The 22,629-nt window shown below is 35.1% G+C and overlaps 1 protein-coding gene and 1 pseudogene across 2 annotated transcripts in view; both read right to left on the bottom strand.

Annotated features, from left to right (window-relative positions):
- SOS2 (SOS Ras/Rho guanine nucleotide exchange factor 2) overlaps window positions 1-22,629 on the bottom strand; it is a 94,202-nt gene that overhangs the window by 43,069 nt on the left and 28,504 nt on the right. For both annotated transcript variants that reach the window (XM_045822131.1, XM_045822130.1), the window contains exons 4-8: window positions 21,580-21,744; window positions 14,411-14,614; window positions 10,250-10,393; window positions 7,644-7,754; window positions 2,385-2,483 (exon numbers count right to left, since the gene is read on the bottom strand). In XM_045822131.1, the coding sequence (XP_045678087.1) occupies window positions 2,385-2,483; window positions 7,644-7,754; window positions 10,250-10,393; window positions 14,411-14,614; window positions 21,580-21,744 (723 nt within the window). The remainder of the gene's footprint in view (window positions 1-2,384; window positions 2,484-7,643; window positions 7,755-10,249; window positions 10,394-14,410; window positions 14,615-21,579; window positions 21,745-22,629) is intronic.
- On the bottom strand, window positions 11,586-12,434 carry LOC123807984 (annotated as a pseudogene).

Below are 22,629 nucleotides of genomic sequence, written 5' to 3' on the forward strand. Positions count from 1 at the left end.
CTGACGTCTTAAGGGAATTTCCTTGTAGGCAACCAATTGCTTCTCTTTTGCTGCTTTTAAAGTTTCTCTCTTGATCTTTAACCTTTGGCATTTTAATTATGATTGTGTCTTGATGTGGGCCTCTTTATCTCCATCTTGTTTGGGACTCTCTGTGCTTCCTGGACTTGTATGTGTTATTTCATCAAATCAGGGAAGTTTTCTTTCACCATTTTTTCAAATATATTTCCAATTTCTTGCTCTTTCTCTTCTTCTGGCACCCGTACAATGTGAATGTTGGTATACCTAAAGTTGTCCCAGAGGTTCCTTACACTATCCTCATTTTTTTTTAATTCCTTTTCTTTTTCTTACTGTTCTACTTGCATGTTTTTTGATTCCTTATGTTCCAAATCACTGATTTGATTCTCAGCTTCATCCACTTACTGTTAATTCCCCATAAATTGTTCTTTATTTCAATTAGTGTACCCTTTATTTCTGACTGGATCTTTTTATGCTGTTGAGGGTCTCACTAAGTTCCTTAAGTATCCTTATAAACCAGTGTTTTGAACGCTGCATCTGACAGGTCACTTATCTCCATTTTGTTTAGTTCTTTTTCTGGAGTTTTGTTCTGTTCTCTCATTTGGGTCATATTTCTTTGTCTCATTTTGGCAGCCTCTGTGTTTGTTTTTATGTATTTGGTAGAGCTACTATGTCTCCTAGGCTTGATAGAGTGGCTTAATGTAGTAGGTATAGTAGGTGCCCTGTAGGGTCCAGTGGCACAGCCTCCTTTTTTACCTCAGCCGGGTACTTAAGGTGTGTCCACTGTGTGAGCTATGTATACACTTCTCTTGTAATTAAGCCTTGATTACCATTGTCATGTCAGAGATCAACCTGTGTTCTGTCTGGGGTCACACAGCATTAGCTACTTGTGCCAGGCTTGGAGGTGTTCATGAGAGGCCAAGATGTGAACCAAAGCCATCTGCTGCTAGTACCAGGCCTGGAGCCACTTAGGAAGAGGGATGAGGCTTGCTGAAGCCAAATGCTGCTTGTTTCAGAGAAATTAGGAAAATCTGAAGCATGAGCCAAGACATGCCATTCATATAGAAGAGCCACTGGAAACAGCTTGGGTGGGCCTGAAAGTTGGGTGAGGTAGGGCCTCAGGGAATCACCAGGGTGGGACAAACAGTGTGAGCCAGGTTGATGGAGTCTCAGATATGACACCCACCTGCTGTCTCTGTGGGGGGCAGGATTGGAAAAGGAAAAATGACCTCTTCCAGCATGTCTGTCTGGAATAAAGCTTCCCCTCAGCTCTTGCCCTGGTATCTGACAATTCATTTCCTCTCTGTATCTCTCTGATGCCTTTCAAGCTGCTGTCCCCATGCTGGAACTCAGAGGAAGTGAGTCTGAGTAAGTCTGTGCTTGGGCTCTTTAAGAGGATCTGCTCAGGAGTCCTGCAATTCTGTCTTCCACAGCCTCAATGCCCTCTGGTTTTTGCAGCCATAAGTTGTGGGACTTATCTTCCTGGCACTTGAACCCTGAGCAGGGAGGCCTGGTTGGGGATGGGACTCCTCACTCCTGAGATAATGCTCCTAATTTTTATTCACCTCATATGGGTGTGGGACCAGCTTGTTCCACGTCTCCACCCCTCCTACCAGTCTCTATGTGGTTTCTTCTTTAATTCTGTAGTTGTAGGACTTTCATTCAGCTCAACTTCTGATGCTTCTGAATAATGGTTGTTCTACAGTTTACTTGTAATTTTGTTGTGGTTGGGTGAGGTGGTGAGCCATGTTTACCTACACCGCCATCTTGACCAGAAGTGATATTACATTTTATTACACATAATTTTATTATCACCATAAAGTTTATACTGTTTATTAGAACCTTAAAGAATTTAATACATTTTTATGTTCACTGATCTCTGAAAAGAGTTCAAGTTTTACCATATTTTTTTTAATGTTGTTTGAGTCCTGGCTAAGAAAGGAAGAATACTACTCTGCATGAAAAATATGTCAACTTTAAAAGTGTTTTCCTTAATAAGTTAAAGATGGAAATTTAGAACAATGCTATGCATAAAACTTCTTACTTAAAATAAAAGTTAAACCACTATTCCTGTGTGCCTCCAAAAATTAATTTTAGCAAGTACATTTTTAAATAATGTTAGTACTTTGAGGTTCTATATTATAAAATGACAGATAAAAATACAGTTTCCTGTTTCTATCTGCCATTTGGAAATATGAAGATAAGTAAGAAATACAAGCTTTTCTCCACAGTCTGTGGAAAAAAGGTAGACATTTAAGATACTTTATTTTTATAAGTAAAAAGTATTTTTAAATAACATGATCACATCAAAAACTAGATTTTAAGCCTCATAAATGCAATGCTTTTGGTTCGAAAAGCTTTCATCTTACCTTTAACAATTCAAAATAGTGCCAACAGTGATACACTGGCACCAGCATAAGGCGTGGAAGGACATAACGAACTGCCTCTCTAAAACCATCAGCAATGGACTGCAAAGCAAAATGGTATAATATTATATCTCTGATATCAAGGATACATAACAGCAGTGTTGAAAAAAAATAGCTTTCAAAAATAGCAGATAGAGACTTATCAAAACTATAATGGCAAACACGTTCTATATTAAAATCAAAGTGCTGTCAATCAAGTTTTTTTTTTCTTTTTTACTCCTTAAAGTTATTAAATACATACATTTCTACATCTCTTATATGGCTAAAATAACTTTCACAATAGTCAGCTTTTCTTCAAAGATTTTGGGCTCCACATACTCTACAGGAATTTCGAAAAGCTATGAACTTTCTCACACATTTTTATGTCACCATTTCATATGCTTTAAGTAATTACAAAGAATATTTTGGGGGGATTGATACTGATGGACAGCCTGTCCAGACCACTGGGAGTGGTATGAGGGTAGAAAGGGGGAGAAGCCACTGAGGGAGATAGAGTTAGGCCATGGGAATAGAACCTGGCAACCACTTGTGCACTGAGCCACACCCCTTGGGGACAGAAGTTGGATGTTTGAGCACTGAGGGCATGCTGTGCAGTCAGTCAATGCCTTCACAGACTTCCTGGGGTCATGGCAACAACATTGTGTTTTGCTTCTAAGCATGAGGCTGCATTGCCCAGGTAACCAAGCATGCGCCTTGCATATGTTCCACCCCTGTTGCAGACGTCCTGCTCTGGGCTGATGCCCCGTCCCTTCCATGGGGGTCACATTCGGTGCTGCCTGAGAAACTGTGCTGGGTTTCTAGGGTTACTTGTTCTGCTGGTGGGCCTGAAGTGTGGGTAACTCACTGCATGTGAGGACTAGAGCATGGGAGGCACAGAATTGACAGAGTTGACCACCAAGATGATGGCAGGGAGAGCATGTGCAGGGCTAGCAAGATAATTGGGTAGAGGAAAAAGCCCTTCTATCCCCTCTGGTACTAGATTGTGGTAGAACTAGGGAGAGGCAGGCATATACACAATAGAAGTCAAGATGGTAGCAGGGAGAGGTGCTAAACCAAAGAACCTGTTAGTCTAGCCTTGAAAATGAAGGGATTGGTTGGGAGGCAGACCCCTGCAAAGTTCACAGAAGTTTGGGAAGTTGATTGGTCATTTTGAGAAGCACCTGGTCCATACCACACACAAAGCTTATATAAATCCAGGGAAACAAAGAAACTCTCTTTTGCTTGTTGTTCACGGCTTGGAACCTCCACTTGGATGGTGCACTGGCCTGTCCTCTCCATGGGCTCCAGAAGAGAGTCCCCTCCCCTGACCTGTTAAAGCATTTGCTGGTGTATTCATGAGCTCTCTGGCCCAGGAGCACAAGGCTTCATAGCACTAGTAACTGCACGGTGATGGCCATGTTGGCTCCACGTGCAGCTGCCAGGAGAGAACCTGAAGACAGACAGCAGCTGGGGACAAGTTAAGCTACCTGGATGACTGCTTAGCTGTCACCTTGGGTTCCAAAGGATAGTACTTTAAAATAGAGCAAGAACTCTGGGCACTGGCTTTTGTTTTGCTCTTGCTGAGGGTGGCTAGGTTTTATGTGGGTTTTGTGGAGGAGATGATTTTCAAGACTTAAGTCCCCATTCTCCCAGATAGCTCAGCATCTGAATAAAAACTTTTCCTTTCTCACCAGCCCACTGGGTGCTCTAGAGCTTTCCTTTTGTGGCAGGAGGCAGCTGAACCCCCCTTTTGTGTTCAGTAACAGGATGTTACATGTATATTACAGATATAATTTAAACATATTTCACCAAACAATGATTATGTAAGTTTCAGATTTAACTAATTTATGAAAAATGTCTGTCATATAACTTAATTGACAAGGCCAATCTTCACTGTCAAACAGATCATACTTTGTTTCTACAAAATATACATTTCTTACATTCAAATACACATTAATGTCACAGTCTTAAGTACAAGAAGCATCTGGAAGAACCTGATATCCATCCAGGTATCAGAACTTTAACTTTACAAGTCTCCCTCTCTTTTACCCCACTGTCCAATGATTGGTGAAGTGCTTTTTAAAAAGTTAGTATTTGCACTGTTACAACCATCTCATTTAATTCTTAGTTATATATGACAAGCCATTTCAACTACCAAGAGTTTTTAACAATATAAGATTTCTCTTGAACTCTTGCTTTACACTCAATGAACTTGTGATATTGTGATTTATAAGATATTTGGTCTTTATGTACAGTTCCAGGCTCAAAGCTCCTTCCAAACCCTAGGAATTTTCTAAGTTTAGAGAGTGGAAAAAAAAAGTGCCTTTTGTTATGTTAAAGGTAACTTTTAGACCAGGGGGCTGGTTGCCAGGAGAACCAACCCTGTGATGAGAGGTTTGGAAATTTCAGCTCCACCTCCTGGCCTGACCTTAGGGAAGGGATGAGGGCCTGGAGATTTACATTCAATATCCAGTGGCCAGTGACTTAAGTTGATCTAAAACACCTAATGAAGCCTTCATAAAAACCCAGGAGAACTAATTGGTCTTTCTGGAAAGCTTCCACATTGGGGAATCAGAGCACTTTCATGTGCCAACGTACTGAGGCCCCAAGTCCTATGAAAACAAGTTTTTTTTGTTCAGGACCTCAACCTATGTATCCTGGCTGTTGACTCAAACCCCTTAATATCCTTTTCCTTTTATATCCTTTTATAATAAATCAGTAATCTAGTAAGTAAAATGTTTCTCTGAGTTCTGTGAGCCATTTTAGCATATGGAACCCAAGGAGGGAGTCGCTGGAATCTCCAATATAGCCAGTTGGTCAGATAAGGTAAGACCCTGGGCTTGCTGCTGGCATCTGAAGTGTGTGTGTGTGTTCTGCATGTATATAGGGGTGAGGAAGTGGGGAGCTGGAGGACACAGTATTGTAGGATTGAACCCTAAACCTGTGGAATCTGACCCTATCTCCAGTAAATCATGTCAGAACTGAGATGAATTCTTGTTGGTGTCTGAGATTTATTTGTTGGTGGAAGTGAAGCACCGCTCTACATTGCAATTGGGTCCAGAAACCCCATTTAGAACTCATTTTAAGGGTAATACCTTTTTTCTGACTGGTGCCCTGAAAGTTTTTACACCTAGGATCAGTGCATAATGGGAAATTCAATATGGTGATAGGTAATGTGCAAGAGAAATCAGAAAAGAGAATAGAAATAAGGTGGCAGGCAGACTAGAAATTGATTCCCTTAAAGTTATCTGTGCCCTTATATCACCTGAAAGATCTTCATGTATAGCCAGGGTTACATATATCCCAGTTCCGAAAACTAATAGTCTGCAAAATAAATGCTTTTCTAAAATTTATGAGGAATTTAAAAGTGACTCATGTTGATTTTAAATGTCATTAAGGTTGACTTTTTAAAATTGGTATCTCTCTTTAGTTAAATATGAACAACAGTAATATATAACATGAAGAAAGAATATGATACGCTGTTATTAAAACACATCCTTTTAGGTAAACGCTCCCATAATTCTCATATATTGTTAACTGAAATTAAATTGTAATTTGTTCAATATACTTGACAACTATTAATTGGGCTAAAGCTCATATTCTTAAGGTGTGCTATACAACTTCTAAAGAATTTTTATTATTTTTTAAATGAAGCATTACTTCAGCTTTTTAAAGTTAATATAGTACAAGTAAGTTTGGCCTGAAAAAGTGTTTTATCTAACTCTTTCAACTTCACTGAGTATTTGGGGCAGTAGCTTAAATAACTGGGCCCTAGACATTCAAATCCCACAGTAAGAATTACTAATAAAAGAACAAAACAAGAAATGTGACTGCTTTTAATGAGTATGCAAAGATCTTATAGGCAAATTGTCCTATTTAACAAACTTTTACTTTATGGTTTATATCTCTATATAAGATTAACTTAAAAATTATTCCTTTGTTGAAGTAAATTTTGAGATGTGATGTAGAAGTAAATTTTGTAGATGTGATTTTTATTCCAAGTTGACAAGTTTTTGATAAAAGTAGAAGATAATAACAGGAATTCACAGTAAAGAAGTCAGGGAAAAGTGGGTAAGTTCAGTTTCGAACATTTTTATGTTTGAAGTGCCTGTGGGATATCTAAGTGAATTATGGCAGCTGGTTATATGAGAAGTATACACACACATCCACTGCTCAAGAAAGTTAAAGCTGAAAATACAAATATGAAGTCACCAGCATACAGGCAGTAGCTAAAGCAAAGGGTACGAATAAAGTCATTCTAGGAGAGCATTAGAGGGACAGAAAATCAGGGGATAATCATAGAAGGAGACTGAGGAGACAGAGAAGAAATGAGAGAAGATGAAAATTAGGAGAAAGTCTCATGGGAGCCAAAATGACAAGAAAGGGACTAACAAATACTCTAGACATAAATATGAAATCAAAATATTCACTGGATTTGGTGGTTGAGTTCATTGTCAAGGCAGTTTTTAATGTTATATCCTGATTAAGACACAAATGATAGCAATTTAATGAAGAATAGTAAAAAGTAACATGAAGACAATTGGCTACACATAAGAAAAAAGAAAACAACAAGATTTATTGCTAGTTTTAGGATGATAAATATTTGACCATACAGTATTCATATGCTAAGGAAGAGGAAGAGAGGAAGATTTCCTGTCTAGATTCAGGAAATTCTACAGCAATGAGTAGTCAAGAGTCATCAATACCAAGATAACCTTCATTTAGTGTTGAAAAAGTAAAAAACATAAATTTTATTTGTCTCTTTCCATTATTTTCATTTTATCTAACTGCATTATTGAACCAATTAACTTGTATACTTCCCATTAATATATTTATCTCCTTTAAATTACAAGCCTGATAGAAAAATCAGTATCAGTATACATGAGGATATCCTCCACTCTTGATGATTTCAGTTCTATCTTGTTGAAAATAAGAACCTGAAGTAGCTCTCCATACTCATCTTTATATCCCAGATCTAGAACTTGCCAGATTTCTCTGGTCAATCAATACTTGTAATGGCATTCTATAAAAGATTTCTACATTAAGGATGGATTAGTTTTTTCAGTCTAAATAGGCTTAGAATTAGATTTTGAAAGACTGGTGAAAATTTTCCTCAGTTGCTTTGTAAAAGAAATCTAGAATCACAAATATTTGAGGGATAAAATGGTAAATGAGTTCTTTAGTTGCTTTATTTAAAAAAAATAACATTCAATTTAAGTTTACCTGAAAGTATTGAGCCACTGCAGGTCTGGCCATCAACTTACTGAAATGTTCATTAAATTTTGGTGAAAGAATGTCCTGTGATAATGTTTCATAAGGATCAAATGCTTGCTCCTATTTTTTAAAAAGAAAATATGTTGAGTTTAAAAGATCATCTTTTCTACTAATTTGGCACTGATTATATAAAGGCAAATTTTTATTCAAGTCCTCACTAGGTTTCAGAACTTTGTGTCATCTACTTTGCAGGGACAAATAATAACTATGGCTGTAACTGGATAATATTTTAAAATGTAAGTAATGACCTTGAGCTACTGATCACAAGAAACTACTCATCTCAAAATAGGTCACTGACTTTGTTTAATTATTAAGATGCTTATGCACATTTATCTCCAATAAGTGAAAAGTGTGTTCATCAGTAAAAGAAGGCTGGGATTTGAAATTTCAGTTAGGTTTACCTAAGTTGAAATAAGTTTACTCATTTACTTAGGATACTTTCAAATGAAGGGAAAAAAAAACACTTTTGTTATGATACTGCTCCTTTGGATAAAAATTAGAAAAAGAAAGCAAAAACTAATGTAAAGTAACAGCAGAAACTGTACATATTTGGTCCAATTTTTATATTTAACTTCCTATTATTTGGTAATCAATATCTGCAATGTTTAGTTAGAACTAAGAGGTTTGTTTCATTTTTGTATTTAAAAAATACATTATGTTTCCCCAAAATAACAAGTACTGGCAAGAATGTAGAGAAACTGGAATCCTCATCTACTGTATATGGTAATGTAAAATGGTATTGCTCTGTGGAAAATATTTTTGTCAGTTTCTCAAAAAGCGAAACAAAGAATTACCATATGACCCAGCAATTCCACTCATAGGTATATACCCCAAAGAACTGAAGACAGAAACTCAAACAGATACTTGTGTGCCAATGTTCAGTACAGCATTATTTACAATAGCCAAAAGGTGGAAAAAATACAAGTGTCCATCAAATAACTGTGTAAACAAAACATAATATATACATACAGTGAAATATTACTCAGCCATAGAAAGAGATGAAGTTGTGATACATGCAATGACATGGATGAACCTCAAAAACTTTATGCTAAGTTTAATAAGCAGACACAGAAAAACAAATACTATGTGATTCTAATTACATCAAATATCTACAGTAGAATGAACAAATTCATAGAGATAGAAAGTAGATTAGAGGTTACTCATGATTGGAGGGAGGGAAGAATAAGGAATTGTTTAATGAGTAGAATTTCTGTTGGGGGTTGTGAAAAAGTTTTGGAAATACATAGTGATATACTTAAAATGGGTTAAAATGGCAAAGTTTGTTATATATATTTTGCTGTAATAAAAAACAAAATAAAAATGAGAAAATACATCATTTTTGAACCATCATACCTTTAAGAGTCAAATTATCATAATATAAAAACTTTCTAATAAGAACCAAAGCTGAATATTTTGGTTAAACATCAGTAACTGATTATTTCTATACTATCAGTTTCACTGTCTACAATACAGATGTAATCAATGTAAGCTATATTTTCAGAAAAATATAACCAGAGGTTATAACATTCGGAAATTTATATGAACTCTAAAGATAGACTTTTAAAATTCTGTTTTTCAAAAGAAATAAAAATGGTCAGTAAGTATGACAAGACATCATTAGTTTTTTTTAAGCAAAATTAAAGAACAGTGAGATACTGGGGTTTCTTTACCACTAGATGGGCAAAAATTAATGGCATAATTTCTGATTTAGTCAAGATGTGGGAAAATGTTTCCCAATTCTAAAAACATACCAAGTCTTCATATTCTTCTCCTAGGAATATATCCTAAAATAATCACTAGACTACAAAGGCATACTATGAATATGTTTGTTGCAGTATTACGACAATAACAAAAATACAAACAACATACATGCTTAATGATAGCATACAGCTAAAATGTTATGGTGTTGCCATAACAACATGGTCCTCTTCAGACTTTAAAAATTGTGCTGAAGTACATTTATTGACCTAGAAAATGTCTGTGATACATTCACCGAAAAAAAAAAAAGAGCAGGTAATAAAAGAGTGAGATCCTATTTCTGTAAGTATACATAGGTTTGTATGTGTGTGCAGAAAATTTTGTATGTTATGAGGATATCATCTGTGGGTATTGCAAATGAAGTGATTTTCATTTTATTTATATTTGTCTCTTTGCAACTATTTTTACAATGAGTTACATTATTTTTATAACCATTTAAAACAAAATGATTTTCACTTTGGAAACAAAATTGAAATACAAACGTCCTTTTCAATTTTTGGAAATTAAGACTAAAATCCACAAAAGCTAAACAGCTATGGTCAATACCATTTCTTTTACTTTAAATGCACTTGCCATTAAAAAAAATCTTAAAATTTACTATTCGATTAACTTTTGCCATGATTATTATCATAAACACACTACCAAATGTCATTATAAATACAGTGAAATTATACTTTGCTAGTAGTATTTTTTACAGCAGCCAGCAGGATCTTCTAATTTTCACAAAGAATATCTTACTAAATGTCTTAATACATCCTTTAAGACTTAAATGCAAATAAAGTGTTTCATAAACTTACTTCTGCCAAATCTTCAAAACAGCTGCCAGCTAAGGGATGAGGACTGCTTTCATCAGTCATTTCAACTGTGTCTTCAATCAACCCTAAAAGTTTTACTGTCAATTCATGTATATCTGAAATATTACTGAAAATCTTTTCAATGTCCTGAAAAACAAAAAGGTTAAGATGTGAGGTTGAGAATTTTGTTTAAAAGTTACTAAAGTCATGTAAGTATTAAGAGTGTATTTTCAGCCAGTCACATACTAATACATTCTAAGATATATAATATATTCCAAAACATAATAAAGTCAACCACAAATAAGGGAAGTTAAAAGCTTTTTGGATTACACACAATAAATGTATTGGAAAATATAGACTCTCAATAGTTTTTTAAAAATTTATTTTTCAGTTACAGTTGACATAAATTATTATTTAGTTTCAGGTATACAACCCCATGACTAGGCATTTATATACCTTAAGAAGTGCATACTCCAATAAGTCTAGCACCCATCTGACACCATGCATAGTTATTATATTACTGACTATATTCCTTATGCTGTACTTTACATCCTCATGGGTATTTTTATAACTGGCAATAAGTACTTCCTAATCCCTTTCACCTTTTTCACTCATCCCCAAGCCCCTCCCATCTGGTGATTATCAATTTGTTCTTTGTATCTATGTTTGTTTGTTTGTTTCATTTTGTTTGTGCTTTAGATCTCCACACATAAGCGAAATCATATGATGTATGTCTTTCTCTGTATGACTTATTTCACTTAGCATAGTACCTTCTAAGTCCATTCACGTTGCTGCAAATAGTAAGATTTCATTTTTCATGGCTGAGTAATATCCCATTGTATATATATGTACATCTTCTTCATCCAATCATCTATCAAAGGATGCTTTGGTTGTTTCAATGTCCTGGCTACCGTGAATAACACTGCAATGAATACCGGACTGGGTACAAATACCCTTACAAATAAATGTTTCAAATTTTGGGGGTAGATACCCAAAAGAGGGATTGCTAGATCATATGGTAACTCTGTTCTTAATTTTCCATAGTGACTACCAAATTATACTCCCACCAGTAGTGTAAAAGGGTTCCTTTTTCTCTACATTGTCTCCAACATTTATTTCTTGTCTTACTGATCAGAGTCATTCTGGCAGGTGTGAGGAACTATTCCATTGTGGTCTTGATTTGCATTTCTCTTACAGGTAGTGAAGCTGAGCATCTTTTCATGTATCTGTTGGCCATTTGTATGTCTTCTTGGGAAAAGTTCAGGTCCTCTGCTCATTTTTAATTTTTTTTATTTTTTTAAAACAGATCAGGCATTTAATTAGGTTCTTCGTAAGAAATTTAGAACACCAATTTGTGAGATAAATCCCTTTTATGAGAGCAAACACAGAGTGAAGATAGCCCTGAAACTGAGAAATAACTTTGTTGGCAGAATTTGCAAGTCTATGGCTTTTTGATTAACCCTGTACTGCTCTGTAATCTCCTATCTCTCTTTCTGTGTCGAAGATCTTTACCTCTTGGTGTCTGGGGCTTGCACAGCTTCTTGAAATAATAAGGATAAGTGAAATGTTTGGGGATTTTTACACCACTGATATCAATTTTGATGGAGGTGGTGATTACAAATTTCTGATGTGTTCTATGTAAAGGAACTCAATTCAGGAGCAGAGGTGCAGTCACAAATAGCAAGGCACTGCTCAGCTGCTTCAGGAAAACCACCCTCTTGCCTCTGTGGTACCCAGTGAGGATGATCACAATGGTCTCTGGGAGTAATGCTGGCCTGCAGTTTTCTCATATGCTGACTAAAGAGTTTCTTGCTATGATTCAACAGCTTTCAGGGCACACCTTCAGCAGGGTAAGATCTAGCCATTTTGCAAAGTTTAACCCCTTGAGTAGCACCATTCTTGTCACAACTGGCTTTGTGACAGTAGCAAGACCTTTCTCCTTTTTCTTGTCAATCCTGGATTTGGCTGCTGAATACTTCCTCTTGTAAATGGTCTTTTAGAAATACATATCCAATCAGGTATCTACCAATTCGTCCAACTAGAACAGGGTTTCGGCTGCTATGGGGCTTCCCCTTCTTAGGCATCTTGGCCTTGAGGTTACCCTTCTTAACCTTGCCGCCAGCATCAGTCTTCTTGGCTTCAGGTTTCTTCTCCTTAGTATCGGCTTCTCAGCTTTCTCATCTACCATCTTGCAAGATGGGAAAGGGGCCCCATCCATTTTTAAATTAAATTGTTTTTTTTTTGTATTGAGTTATATGAGTTCTTTATATATTTTGGACATTAGTCCATTTTCAGAGTTATCATGTACAAACATCTCCCATTCAGTTGGTTGTCTTTTCTTTTTTTAAATCCTAACCTGAGAATACATTTATTGATTTGAGTGAGAGAGAAAAGGGAGGGGGGGGTAGGGGGTGAAGGGGAGAGGGAGAGGGGGGCGGGAAACATCAATGTGAGAAACATCAATTGCTTGTTTTTCATACGCACCCTGACTTAGGATCAAACCCACAATCTTTTCTTGGTATATGAGACAACACTCCAACATACTGAGCCACCTGGCCAAGGCTTTTTGTTTTGCTTATAGTTACTTTTACTGTACAGAAGCTTTTCATTTTGAAGTACTCCCATCTATTTTTGCTTTTACTTCCCTTGCCTTTGGGATAAAGTTCACAAAAGCCTCTCTGAGATCAAGGTCCTTAAGTTTAGCACCTATGTTTTTTTCTATATATTTTATCATTTCAGGCCTTTTAGTAAATCTTTAATCCATTTTTAAGTTTTTTGTGTACGGTGTCAAACAGCAGTCTAGCTTTACTCTTTTGCATGTGGCTATCCAATTTTCCCAGTACCATTGAAGAGGCTTTACCTTCTCCATTGTATGGTTTTGGCTCAATACCATACTATTTTGATTACAGTAGCTCTGTAGTATAATTTGAAATCAAGGGGCATGATACCTCTGATTTTTCAGGATGGCTTTGGCTATTTGGGGTCCTTCATGATTCCATATAATTTTGGTATTTTAAATTTTAATAATATTTTACTTAACATAGTACTATAATTTTTTTCAAATTTGATTTTTTTGTTCTATTTCTTTGAAAAATACCATTGGGATTTAATGGGGATTACATTAAATCTGTACATTGCTTTAGGTAATATGGCCATTTTAACTATGTTCATTCTTCCAATCTATGAACACAGAATATCTTTCCATGTCCTTGTGTCTTCTTCAATTGTGCACAACAGTGTCTTGTAGTTTTCAGTGTATATAGGTCCTTCACTTCCTTTGTTACATTTATTCACCTGTATTTTACCCTTTTTATTGAAATTATCTTCATTTCTTTTTCTTATATATTTCATGATTAGTATATAGGAAAAAATCTTTCTTAAAAAAGAGTATTTGTCACCTTGGCCAGGTGGTTTGAGTTAGTTGGAGTATCGTCCCATACACCAAAATGTTGCAGGTTCAATTCCTGTTCAGGGCACATACCTAAGCTGCGGGTTCGATCCGAGCTGGGGCCACACATGGGAGACAACCAATCAATGTTTCTCTCCCACATCAATATCTTACTCTCTCTTTAAAAAAAATTCAATAAACATATCCTCAGGTGAGTATTTAAAACAAGAAAAAAGTGTTTTTTGTCTAGCTGGATTCTTTACAGGTTACTTTCAAAGCTACAGATAAAAAAGATGGTCAAAGCTCCCCAGGTCCCCATCCTACTCTCCCCACTCCCACCCTGTTTTCCAACAGAGATCTGCCTTTGTTTACATGTTACTCTGCATAAACTTTTATTCTTATAAAGTTCCACTGTTAAATCTTTAAACTACTGCCTTGAAGTACCTACCAAAAGAGAGAATAAAGCATGTCTTTTCTAGACCATACATCTTTTTCACTGCTTTCCAATGAATGACTATAAATCTTAGCTACTGCATAGCAGAAAAAGATTCCATTCCAGTGTGATCCCCCTTCCTCATTTAGTATCTAATTTTCATTGTCACCAAACTTACTACATTAGTATAACATTCACATAATTAAAAAACACACAAATACTATATAAAATAATATTTTTGTTTTGTATACTCATAAAGTATATAGAGTTATTACTACTTATGATTTTTGGCTGCTATTTGACTCTGGGGTAGACAGAATTTCAAACCCAAAAAGGTACTTACAGAAGATTTGAACAGCTTTTTGTCAGAAAGAAAGGCTTCTCGGAACACTTTTATGATCATATTTAGTTCCCGCAGATACTGTCTTTCTTCTGCAATTTCAGTTCTGACAAGATCGTAATAGTTTAATTCACCTGAAGAACTAGGTTCATCTTCACAGAGAGAAACCAAACCTATGTCATCCTGATCAAACATGTCCATCAAAACCTGAGAAATAAATTGATAATGCATGATTTATTTTCTTTACTTTTACCAAGCCATTTCAAAGTACTTGCAATTAAACATACTAAACAATAAGAACTGTGTGTATTACAGGTTAATACATATGAAAAAATTCAAAACAAGGGAAATATGAAAGTTGATGTGGAAAAAGAAGTATTTTTGGAATAAGATAAACCTAATAGTGAAATGTGTGTGTGTGTGTGTGTGTGTGTGTGTGTCTCTCACACACACACACAATAGGAAAAAGAGCATAGCTTTGGAGAACAATCCAAGCCAAAATTCTAGTTCAACTATTTATTCACCTGTGATTACAGATGATTATTCTTTTAAAAAGTCAGATTCCTATATATAACATGGAACTGATAAAAGAATCCAATGAGGTAATATACATAAAATGCACACTACTATGTCTGCCAAATAGCAGACATTCAAAATGGTAGTTCCCTGCCCTACCTATAAAGATGTTTTATGTACTTAGATGAGTTCAAGGGAGAAAAATATGAAATGACACAATACTATAGTAGAGGCACATGATAGATTAAAAGTGTGATACTTTTCTGAAGCTTATTTACTACATGAACAACTGCTATTAAAATTATTTGTTAAAACCAAGCAACCCACAGATGCTTAAATTGCTATAGCAACAATTTTCCCTTTTCAGAAAATAGTAAAGATTGCTAGTATGGACATAAGTCAAACAACAGGCAACCATCAGTTGTAAATAAAAAGCAGTATGAAAAAAGGTGACCATAGTTTTCATAATTAAACATAGTTAATAAAGAAAAATGGTACCTATGTAATTATATATTCAAGACTGGCTGAAAACTTTCTTAGAGTTCAGGGAAACAAAGGCATAATCCCAAAAAAGAAGCTCCAAAAGAAAACAACTTCAAAGAGTTAAGAGGAAATTCTGACAACACACTATAAGATAATCATTCATTCTAAAATTGTTCGTATTTAATAATCGCCAGAAACTGTGACAGTTATTGATAAAATATAGCAATTAACAAAATAAATACTGCCCTTCTGATCTTGTTGAATCTAACTCAGAAATATTTAAATGTGGTCAGTTACATCTACTATACTTCCTCCTGCGTAAGCTCATCTTCTTAAATGATTTCCAATTACTATCTCAATGATAATGACTCCTTAAGTGTTTATTTCTAGCCTCAGCATCTCTCTGGACTCTAGACAAGTATTACAAAAGACTTGCTACTTATGTCCCTATTTGATTAAACCTATATAGGTATACTCCACCTCACAATCACTAATAACAACATCACCTACTTGATCGTCATAACTAGAAAACTTGTTACCATAGACTTACCACTCCTCCAACTTGTGTATTAAATCAGTCCCCAACCTGTTAATATTAATTCAGAAATACTTCCTAAATCTGGTCAGTTCCTTGTATTCTCCATAATTTAGAATATCTTCTCTTACTTCCTTTCCAAGTACCATATTTATTTACCTGACAAATACCTAGCCATTTTCATCACTCAGCTCATGTATAATTTTCTTTGTATAGCTTTTCCCACTCTCTCTGGCTCCACTATCAGAATCTTTTCCACTGGCTTAGGTCCTCCAGTAGCAATCTTCTCCTTTACTGGTATAAACACTTGTATTGAAATTTCTAAAGATAAGGACCATGATTTCAAATCCACAGAATTTGACAGACAATCAATATACAAAAGATATTCCCTTAAAAAGCACACATGTACTGTACATGTTTGTAAACTATTAAGACTTGTAAAGGAGGCTAAACTGCAGATGAGTTAAGAATCAAAAAATACTAGAATAATAAAAAGATTTTTTTCATCATGTTCAAAGAAGTAGGGCCAGTTTTTGGAACAGATAGATTAATATTATTACCATGAAAGAAAAAAAAAACACAGAACTCAACTCCTTACATCTGGGCCTGGGGAAGTAAACTTGAGAGTGGCTCTATGCTATCTTATTCTCTTGTCTTTCTTAGATTCTCTTGTCTTTCTTAGACATCAATTTTCCTCTTAAGCACATATGTCTATTTTTCCAGTCTGAATATTATTTTCCTTAATAGTGACAATTATAGTAGGGGTTGAGTTGTATAATTCTTTCCTGTGATCATCTATTCTAAGCAATCTTTGATGTGCCAGAATACTTCATATAGTCAAATGTTGCTTTTATTTTTAAACATAAAGAAAAAAAGGTTAATTCTCATCATTTGTCTGGCAAATTATATGACCTTGTGCAGTAATTTATACAGATTCCTAGAAATCATCTATTCAAATAGTTTACTAAACAAGATGGGTTATGAGCTCTTGAACCAGAGATCACTAGAAATCAGTTTAGTTTAACTAAGATCACACCATGTCATATTAATTTCATTATTCCACTCACAGGACTAGACCCAGAAATAAAGCCATCTTAATTTTAAGCCAAGCATATGATAGTTTCTTATAACAAACTTGGGATCATGGTAGAAAGAGATGGGCAAATTATAGTCCATAGACCATATTGCACCCACCACAGTAGTTTTACTAGAACACAGCCCATACCCATTTGTTTATGGTGCTATGAAGGCAAAGATGAATAGATACAATAGAGACTAAAATATTTACCCTCTGGTCCTTTAACGTTTGTTGACCACTGAGTCGACAAAAGGCAAAATAGTAGCTGACCAAAAGGCCACAATATAAAAAAAGTGGTAATTTATTCTTAGAAGCATGCCTCTAATAATATGAAAAATTTCATTTTTCATACATTGTTTTTTCAACATTTTTAAAAATTCCAACTAAAACTGCTTCTCCCATTTGCACACATTTAAAAAAGCTGGGAAGGACATTGAAAATGCTGAATGACAAAATTAGATTTTTGTATCTCAATATGTTGATGCATAGTCTCAATAACAGTATGAAATGCTCGAGGGACAAATTTGAGTTCAAACTTACATGAAAAAAATCAACAGCAGTTGTAAGAAATCAAAGACATAGGATAATAACTAGTATCACATGTGAAAAGTCCTAGGGAGCTTAGATATCTGCAAACCCAATAAGTGAGCAGAGTGACATGGGTGTCCTCATGCCCCAAAATGCTGAAATTATAAATTAACAACACAGAATAAAGGAAGGCATTTCACTATAATCTGTGTTGGTCAAACCAAATCTAGATTTTTATCTTTAGTTTTAGAAATTATAGGCTAAGAGTAAAATAATAGTGGGATCTGAAAATCATGTCACATGAAGACTGTTTTTTAAAGTCTCAAAAGGTAAAGATTTAGTACATAAAATACTTCAAATAACTTATTCTGAAAAACAGTTTGGTCTTATTTAATGTAATTTAGGAGAAAGAATTAGAATTAATGAATGAAAGTTAACAGAAGCCCTGGCTGGTGTGGCTCAGTGGACTGAGTGCCAGTCTGCAAACCAAAGGGTTGCCTGTTCAATTCCCAGTCAGGACAGGTGCCTGGGTTGCAAGCACACATTAATGTTTCTCTCCCTCTTTCTCCCTCCCTTCCCCTCTCTCTAAAAATAATAAATAAAATCTTTAAAAACAAAATAGAGAAATCTACTTTAACTTTGTATGAGAAAGACATTTCACCTTATTAGGATTTTATAAAAATGGATCAACAGTGTTTAAGAAATGAGTTTGCCAGTGCCCAAGCAGAAGCTGTATGATGAACTGTCAGTTTATTGTGAGGATTTGGCCTCTTGCAAATTCTGAAACTGTAATTATTTAGAATTTAATTGCTTTTACCTTTAAAAAGAATCATGGAAAAGGTGAACCTCAAACATGGTATAAAGTCTTTCTTTCCCACAGTTCCTCAATAATTCTAATGGGCAGAGGAGGAGGAAATGGAGCAAATAAGGTAAGACTCCCTGAAAGGTGGGGGTGAAGAAAAGCTAGGGTGGTCCATCTCAGGGTGGCAGACTCTGAATGGAGTAAGGAGGATAACTATAGAGAAAAGCACACCTAACACAGCAGGTTAGAGATCAGTTGGGGTAAAGAAATCACCCACATGACAAAGCGGCTTGATGAGGGGTGCTAGAGAAGGTGGTCCAAAGCAGGAGCCCAACAGAGTATTATCAGAGCTTGAGTGAGGGAGTAAAGAAAGTGTATATAAAAGGAAGAAAGGTTTCCAAGCCATAATGGGGCTAAGGCAGGTGCCTATGCAAGCAGAAGAGAGGCCTGCCAGGAGGCTGGTTACACAGGAGAATTGATCAAATAGGAAAATATATTAAGAAAAATTGGCCCTGACCAGTGTGGTTTAGTTGGCTGGGCATCAAGGAAAGTGGAAGGTCATGGTTCAATTCCCAGTTTGGGTACATGCCTGGGTTGCGGGTTCAGTCCTCGGTCAGGGTGCCTATGAAAGATAACTGATCGATGTTTCTCTCTTACATCCATGCTTCTCTCCCTCTTTTTCTCCCTTCTCTCTCTCTAAAAATAAATAAATAAATAAAATCTTTAAAAAAGAAAAAGAAAAATGGGATCCAGGTTTCTCCCTCTCAGAGAAGGAAACTACAAATATGAAAAAGGGGAGGCTAAAATAAACCTGTGACATTGGATTTGGTTCAAAGAGATCTGTGAACTCATAATAAATAAATATGTGTATGCATATATAATATATACACATAAATATACATATTTTCCCTAACTCTGGCCTCTAAGAGAGCAGAGCAATGATGCTCAAATAGCAATAAGCTCATCTAGCACCCAGATCTTGGTTTCTAAATACCACTAGCCACTAAAGGAACCAGGATATCTTAGAAAACAACCAATTCCAGGCTTGAGCAGTAAGTAAAGAACAAGTTGAACCTAGTCTTGTATCAAAAGAAAGTGCTTGGCCCTGGTTGGTGTGGCTCAGTGGATAGAGCGCCAGCCTACAAACTAAAGGGTCGCTGTTTGAATCCCAGTTTGATTTCCAGGTACGTGTCTGGGTTGTGGGCTAGGTCCCCAGTAGGGGCATGTAAGAGGCAAGCACACATTGTTTTTTCTCTCCCTCTCTTTCCCCCCTTCCTCTCACTCTAAAAAATTAAATAAATAAAATATTTAAAAAAAAAAACAATAAACAAAAGAGAGTCCTCAAAGAATGATAGGGACAGAGAAGCCAACTTGAAAAAGCTCCCACTGGCTAAATCTGGGACAATTTGAGTATTTAAATAACAAAGTAATAGATTAGGGCCCACTGAATAAAATAAGAATCCATGAGTCCACATTAAAATAAACAAATGAATAAACAAAGTGAGATGAGGAACAAGGCATTTATAGTCTCAAAATATTCCACAAAATATTCATTTGTAATTATAAAAGAGAAAAGAGTACTTCAAAGTAGAGAAGCCTAACAGACAACCCCTTAATCAAATGATCAAAGTGAACATCCCCAGTAATGGAAACAATGAAATCGAGTGCCATGTGAGAAAATACAATGAGAACCACTTCTATGATATTCCTGCCATAGATCCATAACCTGAATCTAATCCAGAGGAAACATAAAAAGAAAAGGATATTTAAAAAAATAATTCATGTAATACTAAAAACTGTCAAGGTAGTAAAAGTTAAGGGAAAAATGAGAAACCGTTTCAAACTGAAGAAAGAGAAAGAGAAAAACATTCATGACAACTAAATGCAATACATGATTCCGGACTGGATCATTTTGTTATAAGGGACATCATGGGACAACTGGCAAAATTTGAATGGGATCTGAGGGTTAAATGGTATAATGCATCAACATAAATTTCTTGGATTTTAATTGTCATATTATTGTTATGCAGGAAAATGTTTTTGTCTATAGGACACTAAACTATGTTGGCAACTTAAGTGGTTCAAAGCACAGGCAATTTTACTAAAAGTCTGAGATAAAAACAAAAACAAAATTATGAACCATAATTTTAGAATTCAAAATAGAAATAAGAAAGAATTTTTACTATGAAATTAATCATTTTTGAGACTATGGCACAGTACAATGGCTCTCAATCATAACTGCTCATCAGAATCACCTGGTTTACTTTCAAAAAATTTGAAAATACTGAGACTTGGAGGCCCAATTCAGGCTAAGTAAATTAGAATCTTTGGGGGTGAGATACATCAGGATTGTTCAAAAGCTCTCTGGTAATTCTGATGTACGGTTAAAGTAGAGAACCGCTGGGCTGTGCCAGATCCTGAGGGCCCTTCATCCTTGGAGGTCTAGTTTAGGTGGTATCTTTGTGAAGTGTTCCCAGTCATCCCTACACCTCTGACTTATCCACTTAATAGTTTTAATTACATTGTGCTACAATTAGTTGTTTACATTATTTTTATTAACTACTAAAATAAATTTCTTTTAACACAGTGTTTGCTGACTTGTTCACTGTTATATCTTCAATGCTCAGAACAGTGACTAGCCCATAACAGGTACTCAAAAATATTGAATTAAAAAGTAAGAAAAAAGGAGGGAAAGTAAAAAGGAAAGAAAAGGAAGAGGGACAAAGTATTCAATTTCTTTCCTTAGTACCTTACAACCAGGAAAAAAGAAGATAAGTGCAACAGATTATCAAAAGGAAATAACTTTGGCATTGCATATTTTTTTCTGTCTTCCCATGCCCCACTAAACTATTCTATGAAACCCAAGCATGTTTTTCAAAATTACTTCTTAAGCTTAAAAGTATCTGAATACCCTATATATAGTCTCTTTCTAAAAATATAAAAAACTCAAATAAATAAAGACAAACTCAAACTACTTTTCTTGCTAGTTTGAGAGTCTCTATGTTCTTTCCTATACGCAAAAGATTCTTGCTGGAAAAAATAGAGATTCTCATCCTATCACATGATGAAAAAATCTGGAAATACCATGGTTAGTTTGTAAAGTCAGCATTTTTCTGTCTTCCGAAACCAATACTTATAAAAATTACTAATATAATCATAAAAAGAGGGAGGTAGACATAACATATAGTCACTATTACTCAAATTAAGTCTAAATACCTTTTAACACTTACCTTATCTGCACACATTGACACTTTAATGTCCTGCTGAGATATTTCATAATGTCGAATATTAAAAACATAATTACCAGCTAATTTCAAAATATCAGCTGAGATATACTCTAGTACAGCCACAATATATAAGGACACATGGTAGTCCACTTTGTACCCTAAAACTTCCTGTGGAAAAAAATAAACAATTTAATTCTTTAAAAAATGGCAATATCAAGTACCAGTTAAACACTTAAAATTTCATTTAACATTCTCACTTATAAAGAACTTTCTATAAACCAAATGTCAAAACTTACAGGTACCATAAGATATAAAATGAGTTAGTGGACCCAGTACCAGGGGCTTTCTTCAAAAAGAGACCCCAATCTAACAAATCTGCTTTTAGTACCAAACAAAAAGAATTCATTCTAAAAGGAACTCTTGGGCTGAACTTTACCAAAAACCTCTTAATTAATACATTATCCAAAACCTATCTGACAAGCATCTGCTATATTCAAGGACCTTGATTTAACCAATATCTCCAGATTACAATGGTTTCCATTGAGAAGATCCATGTATAGGGAAGGGAGGGTCTTAAAATTGATACCAAGGGGTATCAATCATTCAAATCTATGTACACCAAGTATTTTCTATAGACTAATTAATATTCCCAGTCTATTTTCCAACGTATATACAAATACCTGTGGTAAATACAGATTAATTTAAAAACAATTCTGAAATCACAGTATTTGACATTTTTTTCAAATAATTTAAATTTATTTTTAATTATATTTTTCCATGACGATTTATCCTCCCTATACCCTCTGCCACCTCTACCCACTCCCCTTCCCCTCGCTATGCATTTTCTGAATCAACAAAAGGCTGAAAATCAGTAAGGGGTAGTAGTCATCAGAAGATACCACAAAAATACATTATTGCTTATTACTAACTTTTAATATTATTTGAAAGGCAATCTGATTTTAACAAAGTATACTTATTTTCATTTTGTACACATAGTAAGAAATATATATGTATAAGTACAAATATAAACACACACAAGTGCACATAAACAAT

This window comes from Phyllostomus hastatus, unplaced genomic scaffold, assembly GCF_019186645.2.
Source record: "Phyllostomus hastatus isolate PE091 unplaced genomic scaffold, TTU_PhHast_1.1 phas_scaffold_501, whole genome shotgun sequence".
Lineage (NCBI taxonomy): Eukaryota > Metazoa > Chordata > Mammalia > Chiroptera > Phyllostomidae > Phyllostomus > Phyllostomus hastatus.